A 17,199-nucleotide genomic window follows, 5' to 3' on the forward strand; every position below is an offset into this window, starting at 1 on the left:
TTCCTGGGTTTATGACCCTTTGGTCAGCAGGAGGTAACACACACACACACACTTACATACAGTGCCTTGTCTATGTAACCAAAGGGGGGTTGCAAGGGGAGGTGCTTTGTAAACTATTGTTTGAAGATTGTCAATAAAAGGCAGCGAGAGGAGGCCACCATTGGGGTCATTGTCGTGCTGGACACAGACGAGGCCTCCCTTGCGCAAGTAATGGATCGATCGACTGTCTTGTTTTCTTCATGATGAATAAGTCTCTAGAATTAGCGGGGCTTGTGGAAACACAGACCCAACATTTATTTGGTCCTTCGGAGCCGGAGCCTAACACATTGCATCCACCGAGGAGAGGGAGAGGACGCCACCGCAACGTCTGGGATGATTGACGTAAAGCCCTGGTGTTTTTGGCTTGCCACCAGGCCGGGAAGTTTGCTCCTGACCTCCCCTCGGGATGGATGACGATTGACGGGATCCAGAGGCTCTTCCCATGAACGTAAACAAACAGTGAGTACAGAAGGCCTTAGAGAGCGGCTACGGGCTGTGCGTTAAACGTGAGTCCGGGAGCGCGCTAGCCGCGTGAGAGAGACGCAGGCTTCTCCGCCATTTGGGGCGTAGAGAGTTCTCCGCCATTTGGGGCGTGGAGATAACCTAGGTTCGGCGTCTCCGCCGGGAAGGAGTCCGGAATCTCCGCCATTTGGGGCGTTTGAGAGTTTTCAACAGAGAGCGCTAGCTGTGCGTGCAGACGCAAGCGATAGGCCTATGTTGTGTGTGTGTGCGGGCTGATTGTTAATGGAGAATAAAATGTGTAAGTCTGCCTTAGAAGGAGATTTAAAATTTATGGAGAAATTTTTACCAGGCAGCACGCAGTATGTAGGTTGTTGGCGTAAGAAATGTGGATTTGAAGGGACATTAGTGGAAGTTCAGTGTAAAATGCTGGTAGAAAGAATAGCTGTAAGTGTAGCTGGTAAAACAGGTAAAGCGAAGCAGAGGAAGGAATTGCAGTTAGCAATTGCTAAGTTGTGGCTGGAGCAGGTTCAGAAGAGGAGAGAAGCAAGAATGTTAGCAGAAAGTAGAGCCAGAGAAGAGCGTGAGAGAGCAGAGGCTGAGTATGGAGAGACATTGGGAGAAGCATTGAGTCCAAGACAGACTGGGCAGGGTAGGAAACAGAAAGTAAAGTTAGTGAACACAAACGTTACAACTACATATCCATCCCTGACACAAAACAAACAAACAAACAAAAAAAACATATGGTGTTTCTGTCCCAGAGTGTGAAGATGAAGAAAGTTTTTCTCCTGATCCAGTCCGTGAGTGTGTCTGACGTCATGGTGTGTGTGAAAGGTATCCAGCTGGGGCAGACGTGATTCTGCAGGTCACCTGCCCAGTGGACAAAAAGAAATAAAATAGTTGTGTGGATGAATGATAGCACGAAGAGTGTTTGGTGTTTCTAAGTCTGAAACAGCTGTAATGCTATTTTCTGTTTTGGAGAAAAGTACAGTTAAAGAAAAAAAAACAGAGAGAGATGTGTGTTGTTTTAAGCAGTGATGAGAATAATGAAAGTGTGATGAGAGAAGAACACAAAAACATACTGAAAATGCATTAACTATACTAACCCTACATGCATTTACACATAAATGATACTCATGAAGACCAGACAGCATCTTAAGCATGAGATTCTGTTTGTCATCTTGTCCAAGTCACTAGTAAGATGAAAGTGATACATAGACTAGTGGACTGAATATTATAGGAGGACAGATGGTTGCATCATAGATGAGAGGTCTTAAATGAGTGAGCTGAGTGAGCTGATTGTGAGTTTCTGGTGTGTGAAGAAGTTTTACCATGGCACACATTTAGTTACATGAGAACTAAAACTTATTATGTGCTAAGACAACAGGGTTATGCTGTATGTTGTGTGTATGGCTGATTGGATGAATGTTTGAGATTAAACTGGCTGTTTGATTTGTCTTTTGTTATTTAAGTTGAGCCTGCCAATTGGGTTGTGACGATTTATCCCCCTGGCATGAAGAACACGTGTCATGACTTAAACAAGGCCTTTCTTTCCTTTGATTTCCTTTATTTTCTTTCTTTTATTTTGTTACTTTCATGGTGCACTGAAAGTTTTGTTTGATGATCTCTGTTTGAGCACGATCAGAATCGAAGCGTCGTCGAGAAAACTGTTGCAAAGTGAGCTTCTCCAAAATTAAAATGGGCTCAGGAGAAATCCACTTATTTGAGACAAGTTCCTGTCCAAAAGGATTCAGCGAGAAAATCCAGTCTAAATTATTTTTCTTTTTGAAATGACGTTGTTTTGCTGAGCGTGGAAACGGATGCGACGATAATTTCCACAATTAGCAAAAGAAGGAATCACTGAGTGAATGAGTAAGAGTTTTAAAATAAATGGGAAACTGACTGACTGACAAAAGCTGACAAGACTGACTGACTTAACACCATTGTGTGAAGTCAACCCCCACCTGACAAAGGTGTGGATGTGTCTCTGTGTGTGTCTCTGTTGCAGGAGCAGAAGGAGACCACAGGAGGAAACTTGGGTCACATGACTATGTGAACTCTGAAAATTTTACCTTTTTAGTTTAAAATTTTCTGTGTCTGTGAATTTACCATGTGTGTGTCATTCACTACCTTGTGTTGCTCACAGAGATTACTGTGAGAAAGAGTGTACACACCTGCGCAGCGCTAACATTTACATTTCTCTTTACAGCAGATGGTTAATCATGTGATTTGATCATGTGGTTTACAGCAGGACACAACTTAATGATGTTTCTCTACCACAGGATTACTGAGATTTTGTATGAAGAGAACTGTAGTTACAGGCTATATGTTGATGATGAAATTACACTGTGTTTTTGAGAGAATGTTACAGGGAAGAAATGAATGCAGTGTGAGACATACTGTGATGAGACCATTGTTACTTTTTCCACAGCGAGTGTTAACTTTATGACTTTTCACAGCTCCTCTGGAATCTGGATGGCCGACACCTGACAACCGGGATGAACCTTGTGTTTGGCTAATGTTGTTTTTCTTTAAGAGTGCTTGTAAAGGATTCAGCACAGACAGACGAGTGACAATTGAACAGATGTGCAGTGGTTACAGAATAGTTACATCGGGGCCCATTATCTGACCACACTGTTGGGCTCATGGTGAGTAACAAACTTAAGGGACGTCACTGATTACAATGTGGAATGACGGTGAGATGTTAAATGATTTGGAACAAATTATGGGAAAAAGTAGGAGTTTAATGAGTTTAGAATAAACCTGCAATGATACTTGTCTCTGTGATGCTGAATACTTTATTACTCTTATGATCTATAGTTGGTTGCAAATGTGAAGTTGTTTTAATTTTAAGACTTTGTCTTCTAGGATACAGGAGCTGGGAGCTAAACAAGCTGAACATTTCAATGCTGACTAATGTTTTTACACAGGGTTACAGCTTGGAGTGAAGCTGCTCCAAGGGACAAACCTTGGAGATTGTTTTAGGGAGACTGTGCAACACTCTTGTACATGTCTCATTGGGGAGTTGACACATGGCGAAAGCCGTGTGGCGAGAGGAGTGTCATTTTTTAATTTGTAGATATCGTGAGGTGCCATGACGAGAAGGAGTGACTGAGAGGATCGTCCACAAGATGGAAGCTGAGGCCAGGAGAGAGTTTTCAGGAGGATCGGAGATCACCTTCAGCACAGAGAGCTGTGTTACTGGTCTTCCAAAGGATCGTCACGAGGAGACTTTGCACAGCAAATCTTAAATAAGATGAAAGAGTTTCGACGTTGACGTTAAGGAAGACAACTAAGCTGTTTGCGTGTCGAGGAGCCTGTGCCATCACCAGGGAAGTCTCAAATGTCCCAGGAATGGGTGGACCAAAGACCAGCTTTCCAGAGTCATTATTTTGTTTCAGGAGTTTTATTTTTCATTTTGTTAGACATGGTACAGTTGAAAGTAAAAGAAGACCACTCTAATTTGTCATGTGTTGTCATATTTTGATATATTTGATTACTTTTCATTGGTTATATTATATCGGGTAAAAATCACCCGGCATTAGTGATCGTGTTACTATTTATAGCGATAGTGTTCTAGGGTTAAATCTTCAGCAGCGTTGGAAAATGGAACCTGAGGGAGCGTGCCAAGCTCCAGAAAGTGACAGCGCAGAGGAGGTCCAGCGATGGACTTGTGGTTCTGTGAACAGCACAAATGCCAGGTGAATGTAAAATAACTAACAGCACTTTTTCCACAAGTGAAGCCAGTAACTTACTATCCTAAAAGATTAGCTCTAGTTGCTCGTGCTTTACCTCCATGCGTGAGATCAGTATGTGCAGCAGTTTAAGCTGTACAATGTTTCAATAGTTTATTTCACCTTTTGACATTGTTAGTTCCACACGAGGTAGATGTCTACTACTGCAGACTAAACTTACATTTCTGACACCTACAAGACACTTGTCTTTAATGTTACTCTCACAACCACACATATTACCATAAAGTGGTGCACAATTCTGAATCTGTCCAACCCTTTTTGCCAACGGAGGAGGGCACTTCTCATGAGTGTAGAGAGCGCGAGGAGAAGAAGTGTAAGCTGAGGGATGACTTAATAGATGTGCCACTCGTTGAGGGAAAGGTTTGGTTTGCTGATGGTTTGAGTTTTACAACAGCAGAGGGACAGACTAGAACACGTTTTACTGTAGCAGACAGTGAGAGAGAGTTATCTATGAAGGACAACTAGCATGTTTCATATTTGCTTGAGCAGCAGAGATGCTAGCTTTAACGGAAGTGTGTAAAGCTGTAGAGAGACAATATACACTGATAGGCAGTATACATTTGCTACTGTACATTTCTTTGTAGTGCAGTGAGTGAGACGAGGTGTGACAACCTCTACAGGGAAACCTGCAGAACACACCAAACTCTTGCAAAATCTGCTGGAGGCAGTGTTATTAACCAGTAGAATTGCCGTTTGTAAATGTGCAGCACACATGTGAGGGAAAGATCCAGTTGCATTAGGGAAAGTTTTTGCAGATAAGATCACAAAAGAAGCAGCTGTAGTTAAACATGGTGTTAACCTTTTATCAGTACAGCATCAGCAGACATGCAGGCCCACTCACCTACAGCAGGAAAACAGTTGTGACTTACAGAGGGAGCAAGCTTGCAGGATGATTTTTTATCTGTGTGATAAACCAGTACTGCCTGATAATTTGTATAAGACTGCTGCTATTTTGAGCCATTGGCTTTGCCATGTCTCAAACAGGAGGGAAATGAGCAGTCGTTATACTCATTCTAGGATTATTAAATACTTTTTTAAAAAAAAAAACTTTTGCAGGCAGAGAGAACTAATGGAATAGTAAAGTTAAGATTTAGGAAGACAGGCAGGACATGGTTAGACTGTATAGAATAAGTACATGAGGATTACTCCAACAGAGAATGGTCTGACTCTTTGAGATTACACATGTTAGAGCATTTAGAGTTCCAGTCTTCTGTAGTGATGATAGAAAAGCAGAAGAGAGAGCGTATTAGCAGATTAGATGCTTGAAAATGTTTAAAAGTAAAGTAGTCATGAGAACAAATGATCTGCCAGATGATTCTGTTTCTCCGCAGGAGCAGAGTCTGAAGTCTGGAGATTGGATGTTGATAAGGCCATGGAGAGGAAGTGCTGGTCCAGTCCATGGTGGGAAGGTCCATATCGGATGCTGCTGACGACGACCACAGCAGTGAAGATTGCTGGAAGGAACACTTGGATATATCAAGCGCACTGCAAGAAGGTGACACACATCCAGGCCAGCTCGGAGTAAGTGGCAGGAAGACCGGGAACAAAGGGGGGGGAAAGCCTCCAGGGCCCCTCGTCTCAATCCGGTGAAGAAACCAACGGAGCCACAGGTACTCATCAGAATGGCTGGGAATGTGCTGTGCATCTTCTTGTGCCTGTGGACCCTGAGTGGGATGACAGGGAGCGCACTGGAACAGAGCAAACCACACCCAGTACCAGCATGGGTTTTCAACAACTACTGGTGGCAGTTTAAGAACACAACCGCTCACATAAAGAATGAGACCAATGGTTATGCTTGTGATGCCACTGGCTACACATTCTTCTGGACTGTGGCCCTATAGCATCACTGAGAGCGAGGCAGTTTGTCTGGTTGCTTTAGCAACACATCTGGGAACACTGCCAACTTTTCAACTGCTCTGAACCTGAATGGAAGGTTGATTCACCAGTAGCTGGGAAGGTGAACTGCTCTGGTGAGACAGACCTGCTCGTCTGACTCAAAGAATATGACTTGCTGCAGGACATTGAACAGCTAAACGAACTGGAAACAGGCCAATTGCCTATGTGTATGAAGGACAATGGATTAGCCCAAGTTGGAGATCAACCATGGAACATGGCAACATCACCTATTCTTTTTGTTTTCTGCAAGAAGGATGTAAACAGAGAAGCCTTTTGTCTACATTACATCATGAACACTTGAGGTTTCGAGCCAAGAAGTTCAAAACAGCTTGATCCAATTTCCTTTACAAAGCTTTTTCTGTGGTGACAACAGGACAGGAGAAGAGTTGTAAATGCAGATAATTCACCAGTTGACTCTAACCCCCACAGGATGCCTACAGTGAAAAGATTTGGGGGGTTGATAGGAGTCATAAAGAAGGGTGTTGACCAGGCTGCAGCTTTGAAGTTAGCTGAGAGCCATATGGACAAACAATAAAGTCAACTGATGCGTTTAAATACCTATGTCTGTATACAGTTGGATTGTAGTGACATATGATTTTTGAGAATGATGATTCTTCTTGTTTGACCTTTGACATTCAGTTGTTTACTTGAAGAAATACATAATGAATTGCACGACAGGAGTAGATCCGCCACAAGGCTGGATAGCTTGGTTACCGTCTGGTCCTTGGTGGCATCTTCTTTTGAAAAAATTAATTCCTGTTTTTGGACTGTTGATACTGATTTGCTTATGTATAGGATGTAGTTTACTGTGTATGAATGAAATCTATACTGACACTGTCCAAACAAAGGGTGCATAAGTTGAAATTTAAGAACAATGACAAAAAGGAGGGAAATGTTAAGTCTAATTGTTGAATGTTGCCATTGTGTTTCTTAAATTTGTACAGTCTTAGTTTAAGCAGTAGGATCAAAGCCATTCCTTTGATCCTGACCACCTTTCCAACCACTCTGTGCTGGGGGAGGTTTTATTGTAGATACATCCTATCTGAAAGATCTGTTTCTTTTGATGTAAACTTCCTGGGTTTATGACACTTTGGTCAGCAGGAGGTCACACACACACACACACACACACACACACACACACTCACACACACTTACATACAGTGCCTTGTCTATGTAACCAAAGGGGGGTTGCAAGGGGAGGTGCTTTGTAAACTATTGTTTGAAGATTGTCAATAAAAGGCAGCGAGAGGAGGCCACCATTGGGGTCATTGTCGTGCTGGACACAGACGAGGCCTCCCTTGCGCAAGTAATGGATCGATCGACTGTCTTGTTTTCTTCATGATGAATAAGTCTCTAGAATTAGCGGGGCTTGTGGAAACACAGACCCAACAGTTACAGCCTTTCTCCCCTCTGCTGCCGAGGCTGTTAGTCTCTCCCAAACTCAGCTACAGGACTTCCAAATGAATGAAAGCAGCAGAAGTGGCTTTACAAAGGAAAGAGGAAGAGGAGAAGAAGAGGAGAGGGAGGCCACCCTGACCATCACTCCAGCTGAAAACATCACACTTCCATTAAAGTTGGTGAGGAAATGTTGAGCAGGATGAGCTGCTGGCTAATCTGGAGGCTGTAGCAGCAGCTCACAGTCACAGTGGGTTTCCACTCATGAAAAAGCTCTGGCTGCTTCATTTCTCATCTCATATCAGAGACTTTAAAGCTTCACTGAAGCTGTACTGTGATGCTTCCATATCCCAGTGAGGCCTCCATAATGATTTCAGCTGTTCTGTACACACACTGTGTGCCCTGTATGGCTCAAAGTCTCTGCAGCCTGTTTTTATCTGCTATCATCAGATCTTCATCATCCTCATTCACATCCCTCACACACTCTACAGCCTCATCAGCACCGACTTCATCTTCACTGACTGATGGAGCACAACATGAACCTGTGGAGGCTGAAACACTGTCCTGTCAAACATCTCCCCGTCACCACTCCACTTCTGTCAGCCTTTAAATGAACCCTGCTCAAGTCTGTCACTTCTGTTTGGAGCCAAAAGGAAAAACTGTTGTTCAGTCGTTTGGAAAGACAACATTTCTGAAAGCACTCAAACTTCTTCACATTTGTCTTCAGACACATCCTGAACATTTAGGAACTGAAGAAAGTTTCAAACATCCATCAAAGACCTGAAATATAGAAAAACAACAACAGCCGCAGTCAGTGAACTCACCTCAGAGTCTCCAGTCGACAGTTTGGACTCTCCAGTCCAGCACACAGAAGCTTCACACCTGAATCCTGGAGGTCATCATTTCCACTCATGTCCAGCTGTGTCAGATGGGAGGGGCTGGACTTCAGAGCTGAGGCCACAACTTCACAGTGAGACTCTGAGAGCCAACACTGAGTCAGTCTGTGATGATAGAAAATATAAAATGTGTTATTATAAAAGCAGAAAATCTGCATTATAAACACAGACTGAATGTATATGAAGACAAAACAGAGTGAGGTCATAATCTGATGAATCTGCTCTTCACATCTGTGCTTCAGCTCCTCTTACTGTGTTTGACATGACACAACGATTGAGTCTCTCTCAGACCTGCAGACTTTTAATGAGAATCTTTGTTTGGCTTTAATCTGCAGATGAAGGAGGAAGCTGGTGTCACATTTAGGCTTCCATAATGTCCACAGTCTGTCACTGAGATCTGATCCAGAGTCAGAGTGAAGACACACATTTGGACTGTTTCCTGTTTTGACTCCAGAACATTTTGAATGAGTTCAGCTCAGTGAAGAGTTCCAGCTGGAAAGATGATCTCTGTTTGCTACCTGCTGTCAGGTACGACTGTTCACGTCCACACGCAGGAAAAACCTGCTGACTGTTACCAAACGGAGCAGAAATCTCATCACTGGACAATAATGATGAATGAACTCAGAGCTGCTGATATCAGATCTGATTTCAGGGGAACTAAACACAGAAATGATTGGCTCATTTTAGCTTTCTGAGCCATTATCTGCTGGTGTGTCGCTAGTTGGCAGAAAATGATTTGTATTCCTGTTCAGGGCTTCAGTGTTTATGAGTCCAGATCCAGGTGACAGCAAGTCAAAATGATGTTACCTGTCTGTGTCCAGCAGCAGCCTGTATTAACTTTGAATATTGTTATAACCTGACATGGATCAGTTTGTCTTTGATTGGTTTGTAAAGGTCACTGTTTCCATTGGACCTGAGTGACGTACAAAGACAGAGAGGGAGAGAAAGGAGAGAGAGGAAGGAGACAGCAAAGAGAGAGCAAACACAAACAGGTGAGAGTGGACAGGTGACCAAGGTCAGCAACCAATCAGAGAGCTTCTGTTTGACCCACAGTCACTGATGAGGACTGCACATAACCAAGCAGTGTGTTACTCTGATATCAAATATGGATCCTGCTCTTATAATAATGATCATCAGATGATATTATTGTGTTATTTTGTAGCTGAATACGATGTTTGTGTGATTATCAGTGAAAGAAGCAGTGAGGAGGATGGAGAGAGAGAGAGGACAGAGGGTGAAGTTAGAAACACTAAAAGGATTTTTCATGGATTTCATGGATGATTTGAGTGATTTCCAGCAGGACACTTAAACATGTCAGTGGACGTCCTAAAGAACATATTCACTGATATGAAACGTGTCATTGAACAGGATTAATATCAGTGGAAACATGGTGGAAACAGCTGTGACTGCATGGATGTGACACACTTCAAATCTGTTCTCCACTCTTGGATTTGGGATCCATGGAGCTGCTGCTGAGTCTGTACAATAAAGGAATGGTGTGGAAGGTTGCAGCGTACGGACACAAACACTTTGTGGTTACAATCTGATTTTATTTTCAAAATTAAACTACTAACCTACACTGATCAATGATGTTAATGATCACATCTGGACTCACCCAGCCTTTCTGCAGTTCCTCACAGCTGGAATCAGTCTCAGTCGTCCCTGCTCTGATGTGTTGTACTTCTGCAGGTCCAACTCATCCAGAACCTCCTCTGACATCTGCAGCATGAAGGCCAGAGCTGAGCACTGGATCTCAGAGAGTTTCTTCTCTGATCTGTTCTCTGACTTCAGGAACTCTTGGATCTCCTGATGTACTGAGAGGTCGTTCATCTCTATCAGACAGTGGAAGATGTTGATGCTTCTGTCAGGAGAGATTCCATAACTGTTCATCTCCTTCAGGTTGTTGATGACTCTCTGGATGGTTCCTGGACTGATCTCTGTCTGACCCAGCAGACCTACTAAGAGTCTCTGGTTGGACTCCAGACAGAGGCCATGAAGGAAGCGAACAAACAGGTCCAGGTGGCCATTTTTACTCTGGAGGGATTTATACATGGCTCTGCTCAGGAAATCATCCAGAGAGGACTCGTTGTATTTTTGTCTCAAGAAGTTCTTCAGCACCTTTGTCTTCCTGTTGGTGTGACAGTGGAACATGTAGACTGCAGCCAGAAACTCCTGAATGCTCAGATGAACAAAGCAGTAGACTGGTTTCTGGAAGATCACACACTCTCTTTTGAAGATCTCTGTACAAACTCCTGAGTACACCGAGGCCTCTGTCACATCCAGACCACACTGCTCCAGGTCTTCTTGGTAGAACATGATGTTTCCTTTCTCCAGGTGTTCAAACGCCAGCCTCCCCAGCTTCAGAAGAACTTTCCTATCAGCCTTCGTCAGCTCCTGTGGACTCGTCTCACGTCCCTCATGGTACTTGTTCTTCTTCCTCTTTGTCTGAACCAGCAGGAAGTGTGAGTACATGTCAGTCAGGGTCTTGGGCAGCTCTCCTCTCTGCTCTGTAGTCAACATGTGCTCCAGAACTGTAGCAGTGATCCAGCAGAAGACTGGGATACTACACATGATGTGGAGGCTCCTGGATGTCTTCATGTGGGAGATGATTCTGCTGGACAGCTCTTCATCACTGAATCTCCTCCTGAAGTACTCCTCCTTCTGGGCGTCAGTGAAGCCTCGTACTTCTGTTAGCCTGTCAACACATGTAGGAGGGATCTGATTGGCTGCTGCAGGTCGGGAAGTTATCCAGACGAGAGCCGAGGGAAGCAGATTCCCCTGGATGAGGTTTGTCAGCAGCTGGCTGACTGATGACTTCTGTGTGACATCAGACAGCAGCTTCCTGTTGGTGAAATCCAATGAAAGTCTGCTTTCATCCAGGCCGTCAAAGATGAACAAAAGCTGAGAGACAGCCAGCTTCTCTGCTGTGACCTTCTGTAATGTTGGATGGAAAACATGGAGCAGCTCCAGAAGACTGTACTGCTCATCTCTGATCAGGTTCAGTTCCCTGAATGAAAGCAGAACCACCACACTGACATGTTGGTTCTCCAAGCCCTCTGCCCAGTCCAGAGTGAACTTCTGCACTGAGAAGGTTTTTCCAACACCAGCCACGCCGTTGGTCAGAACCACTCTGATGGGTCTCTGTTGGTCAGGTAAGGCTTTAAAGATGTCCTGGCACCTGATTGGAGCGTCATGGAGGGCGTCCATCTTGGAAGCTGTCTCCAGCTGCCTCACCTCATGTTGGGTATGAACCTCTTCACTCTGTCCCTCTGTGATGTAGAGCTCAGTGTAGATCCTGTTGAGGAGGGTTCTACTTCCTGTTTCATCACTTCCTTCAGTCACACGTTCACATCTCCTCCTCAGACTGATCTTATGTTCATCTAAAACCTCCTGCAGACCAACATCTGCTGAAAGAAAGAAAAACAACGAGACTAAAGAGAAAGAAAACTCTTCAATGTCTGAACAACACAAGAAGTCCAGTTTTCAGAAATGAGTCCATCAGCAGACAGATGTTCAGTCTTACTTTGTACACAGCTGCTCTGACTGGCTGTCTGCAGTCCAGCTCTGCTTCTGGATCTTTCTCCACACTGTGCAGAAGCTCTGATGGTGACACAGAAAAGTCACAGTGGAGATACTTCTGTCCACCTTTGATTAGACTCATTATAAAAAGGAAAACAAAGTTTGAACACAGTCATGTTTCCAGTTCACTGACTTACATTTATTCCATGGACACTCACTCTAACCTGAAGCACAGCTACAACCCAACATTGTTGAGGCCTCATCTCCTCCTTTCCTGACTGTAGAGGTTAAATATGCAACAACCAACAATTAAAAGAATTTGGTTCATTTCAAAGAAATTCACACGGTGACCAAGTAAAGTAACCGTAGTAAAGGAGACAACATCCCGTTGATGGTGGGATTATTTGAAAGATTTGCTTTGGTCACGTCACCAAATGCAGTTGAACCACCCGTGGATCCATGTTTGACCATTCTACCACTCTGAGCTCTGCTTTTGAATCATTTTATTATTATCATCATTCATTTATTCATTCTTTGGAGGGGGGGCTATTTCCTAATGCCGCCCTAATAAGCTGATGTTCAAGGGGAAATATAACAGAAACTCTTTCAGTGTTATTCATTAATAAATTAACAGATAAACTGTGAAGAAGAAAAAACTGAGATTTAAAGGAGAGAGTGAGAAACTTGATCATCCATCCTCATAATACATGTTTATCAGTATCTGCTGTGACCATACTGCAGTAATAACTACAAGTCTACATTTCTGTGACTGTTGATCAATCACAGCAGGAATCTGAGCTCATCTCTGCACACAGAGCAGCTTCAGCTCTGGGATAAACTGCTCGCTTCACGTCCTTCTCAGCTCACAGACACTCATCCTGATATTTTCCTTTAACATTTGATGGTATAATTCATCTGAGTTTACACTTTATCTGCATAAATACAGAAAAACAGACCCAAACACCAGAAACCATCAGTTTCACCATGTAGAATATATTGTTGTTTCCTTGCTTTTAATTCAGAGAAAAACTCTGATTTGGATTTTCTCTGTTCTCTTTGCCACAGCCCATCCCAGCAGCAGCTGAAGCAGCTGACTGTCACAACACTGAATAACACTTTAGGAGGAATTTCAGAGGTCAGTAAAGCTCCAGTTTCAACATCAGTTAATTAATCATAGTTCATCATAAATGTGAACCTGGCTGGCACACATGTTAATGTTAGCCATTTAAATATTAGCAGTTAGCTGAGGCCACAAGAAGAAGAGGCCCTAGAAGAACAATGGATGATAAGATTAGATTTTCAAGACTAGGCAGAGACGTGTTTTCCTTTACTGTCTCTTACAGAGGAGGGAGCAGATACCAGACGAGGTCACGGAGGTACGGGGAGGATTCGCAGCAGACAGCAAGACTGCCACGTCCATGCGAGAGAACGATGGCTACGATAATCTCTGTTTTTAAGATAAGATAAGAGATAAGATAAGATAGAACTTTATTAATCCCTCGGGTGGGTTCCTCTGGGAAATTCGACTTCCAAAAAGCACAGCAACGACCGAAGTTACAGTTACAGAATTGTTATATATATATATATATATATACATATATATACATATATATATATATATATATATATATATATATATATATATATACACACACACACACACACACACACACACACACACACATATATATATAAATACAGAGACAGATATAAATAAAATATACAAAGGGGATAAATAGAATAAATAGGAATAAAAAATAAAATAAAAATACAATGTCTCCCTATATAATGTTGTACAGCCCATGTGAGGGTTATCCTCTCTGTGAACCAGATGCTTGATTTCACACAGAGGTCCACCAACTGAATTTGATCAGTTATGGAACGATTTACCTCGACAGGCTCCTTCACTCGCTGCTTTTAAACCTCCTTTAAAACACACTTTTACTCCCTGACCTTTGACCCAGTGTGACATGTTGACTCACTACCTCAGACAGCTTAAAAATAGTCTTTTTGTTTTTTGGTGCTGCCTAAAAGAACCGTGAAATATCTGTCCTATATACAGTTATGTTCATATATTTTTGTGCTACATCAGGAAACTCAAAAACATAGTTTTTAATATTTTAATCCTTATTTTTAAAACTTTTTTTGTCATTTTTCTGAATAACACTTTAGGAGGAACGTCTTGATGCATTCTCAATCATCCAGGAAAGTAAATCTCCAAAAGTTGATTCTGTTCATCTGGACGTAGCGTAAATGTGTCCCAGCTGGACTTTTGTCAAAGCTGGAAAGGCTCCTAAAGAAAGTTCCAGTCGATCCAGGAGAGAAGGACAACCGCTGCCTAAGAGAAAACCTGTAGCTATCCCATATGTGTCAGGAGTGTCGGAGCAGCTGAGTCGCATTTTTTCTAAACACTGGGTCTCTGTGGCTTTTAAACCCCAAAACACGCTGCGCCAAAAACTGGTCCACCCCAAGGATCGGGTCCCCCGACACAAACAGAGTAACATAGTGTACGCTGTTAAGTGCAGGAGGATTGGCAGGATTTATACATCGGGGAAACCAAACAACCTCTGGCTACAACACAGAAGAGCCACCTCGTCAGGCCAGGACTCTGCAGTCTATTTACACCTACAGGCCAGTGGACACTCTTTCAATGATGAGGATGTAACATCCCGGACAGGGAGGAACGCTGGTTTGAAGGCGGAGTCAAGGAGGCCATTTACGTGAAAAGGGAAAGACCATCTCTGAATCGAGGAGGGGCCTAAGGGTACATCTGTCACCATCTTACATGCTGTGATTGCAGCCATTCCCCAACTCTCTGTGAATGGTACTCATGACCATTGATCAGTGGTTGTTGATCAATGGTCATGAGAATTACATAATTAAGATTAAGGAACTGACCTCACAGCCCATTGTTCCTTCAGTGGGCAGGTTTCAGTCATCATGCAAATGTCCTGTTTATAAGATTGAATCCTGCAGTCAGCTGAGACTGAAGGAGTCACCTGGATGAGAGACGAAATGTTTCTCCCACAAAACGCTACGTCCAGATGAACTGAATCAACTTTTGGAGAAAGAAGTTGAATCAGTATTTCAGCTTTAAGAGGGTATTTTAACACAAACATCAGTCCTTCTACTTAAGTATGTTTGAGACTTTGTTTACACCTAAATTAACTTTACTGTTAACGAGTTTTCATGTTTCTGTAATCCACCAGTGTGCTCATGCTTTTTTAATTGAAAACATATTTTTAATGATCAAATATAATTATGTTTGTTATTTGTGGATTTTAAATGTCCTTGACAGAGACAGATGATGATCATTATCCTGCACTGTGGTCTCAGGTTTGGTCGAGCTAGCATAAAGAATGGCTATGTTGAACTTCCTCCTGGGATCTACACTAAGAAGTGAGTCCAACATTAGCAGGGTCTCTTTCCTTTATCTGGATTCACTTTAGCATTCACAGTCACGTGGAGCTTGTTATTAACTCGATAAGTCAACCCAGGGTTTCAGCTGAGCGCTCACATGAAACACATGGTGTTGGCAGCATCTGATCAATCATATTCATGGAGACGTGTATCAGCAACAGAGCAGCTGAGTTTGCAGAAGGAAGTCAAACTAAACCACAGGAACAATATGAGGAGATTACACACATAATAAAATACTAGCAGTAACACAGCTGCTGCAGACAAATCAGTCGTGTGATCGTGTGTGAGAGGAGAAGGACTGTAAAGGAGTTTGGTGTTAAAAGCTCTGTATGAATGTGGGAGACTTTGAAGGGCTTTAAAAAGGCCAATATAAAATAAAAGGCAGCAAAATTGCTGAGTGTGAAAGTCACCAGACTTATCAGAGCTCTGTGATTAAGACCTGTAAGAACACCTGTTTGTACTTGTTGGCATTATATCAAACACACACGTATATTAAGCCTTTGTTTGAACTCTGGTTGAATTTGTTACTTTCAGACTGTGAAACATCACAGAGGCTGCAGCTGCAGATCTTTTATTCACCTGGAAATTTACTTTAAATGTTAGATGGAAAATGTGTTGCTCAGTTTCACCAAAGTAAGAACAAGAATCCATAAACCTTCATAAAGACAAACATCTCCCAGAACATTGAGCTGCTGAAGTGTCACTGAAGGGAAAAACTATTTGTCCTCCTCCATCCAGCAACACCTGAAACACCTGAGTGGAAGCTCCTCCCTACACTGTGTTTGAAGCAAAGCACAAAGGAGACACCTGCTGGAGCAGCTGGAGTCCTACAGACACTCAGCCTCTTCACTACACAAACACCTCCTACAACATCCACTCTTTCCACTCTGACTGCTGTGTTTGTGGAAACACTCCAACACACACCGCTTCACATACCAACATAGAAATGTGTGAAAAAGAGCTGAGCTGATATTAAACATGAGGATTTATTCAGAAATACAGAGTCAGGAACAACATCTAGACACACATTACCTCTCAGCAGCAGAAGAACAGCCTTTAAAGTTTGCACCAAAATCCTTCGACCTGTTGCTCTTTAAGGAAACACAGCTGGGTTCAGGTCCAGGAGATTCTGGCCTCTTATTGATCCTAAAAGAAAAACAATAAATGTCACAGCTTCATGAGACAGGAAGGAAAAACTGGAAATATTAAATTAAAGACATGATGAACAATGTGAAACTCATAAAAATAATGTACTTACTCTTTGTCACATAACAGTCTTTTGTTAAAGTTTACACCAACACCCTTCGACATGTTGCTCTTTAAGGAAACACAGCTGGGTTCAGGTCCAGGCTCTGGATTAGTTTCAGGGTTATGTCCAGCTGAGCCTGGTACACCCCACAGCTCTGGGCTTTAAAACAACACACACAGAGGTATGAGTGTGAATAATGATGGAGCAGTGATGTGAGTGCTGAGCTGTGACATGGAGAAGAGTCATGGACAGTTAGAGATGGTCATCTCACCTCTGAGCTTTGGTCTGGCTCTCATGTTCCCCACACAGAGTGCTTTTAGAGGGAGGGACTCCCTCCTCTCTGTCCTCACACTGATCCATGCTGCTCAGTTCACATCAGCTCACACACACTTTCTACCTTCACCTGCAGAGGAAACACAAATCATTCATGTGCACATCAACTGAGAGCTGCAGAGGTCGTGTCTGATGTGTTGGACTAACATCCATCTGAGACGCAGCTTTCATCAGTTCACTACAAAAAGTGTCACAGAGCCCAGTTCAGCCTCCAAATCCTCCATTACTGTAGTCCTAC

At 42.9% G+C, this 17,199-nt stretch overlaps 1 protein-coding gene across 1 annotated transcript in view; it reads right to left on the reverse strand.

The window, feature by feature from the left end:
* Positions 1 to 16,690, reverse strand: part of LOC146577711 (NACHT, LRR and PYD domains-containing protein 12-like) — a 179,747-nt gene extending 163,057 nt beyond the window's left edge. The window contains exons 1-5 of the mRNA XM_085267701.1: positions 16,653 to 16,690; positions 16,412 to 16,525; positions 11,964 to 12,040; positions 10,056 to 11,847; positions 8,369 to 8,545 (exon numbers count right to left, since the gene is read on the reverse strand). Of these exons, the coding sequence (XP_085123827.1) occupies positions 8,369 to 8,545; positions 10,056 to 11,847; positions 11,964 to 12,040; positions 16,412 to 16,525; positions 16,653 to 16,690 (2,198 nt within the window). The remainder of the gene's footprint in view (positions 1 to 8,368; positions 8,546 to 10,055; positions 11,848 to 11,963; positions 12,041 to 16,411; positions 16,526 to 16,652) is intronic.
* Between the last annotated feature and the right edge of the window lie 509 nt (positions 16,691 to 17,199).

Source organism: Mchenga conophoros, linkage group LG3 (assembly GCF_057382185.1).
Source record: "Mchenga conophoros isolate Kocher_MC1m ecotype Shallow Benthic linkage group LG3, M_conophoros_male_GT1.1, whole genome shotgun sequence".
NCBI lineage: Eukaryota > Metazoa > Chordata > Actinopteri > Cichliformes > Cichlidae > Mchenga > Mchenga conophoros.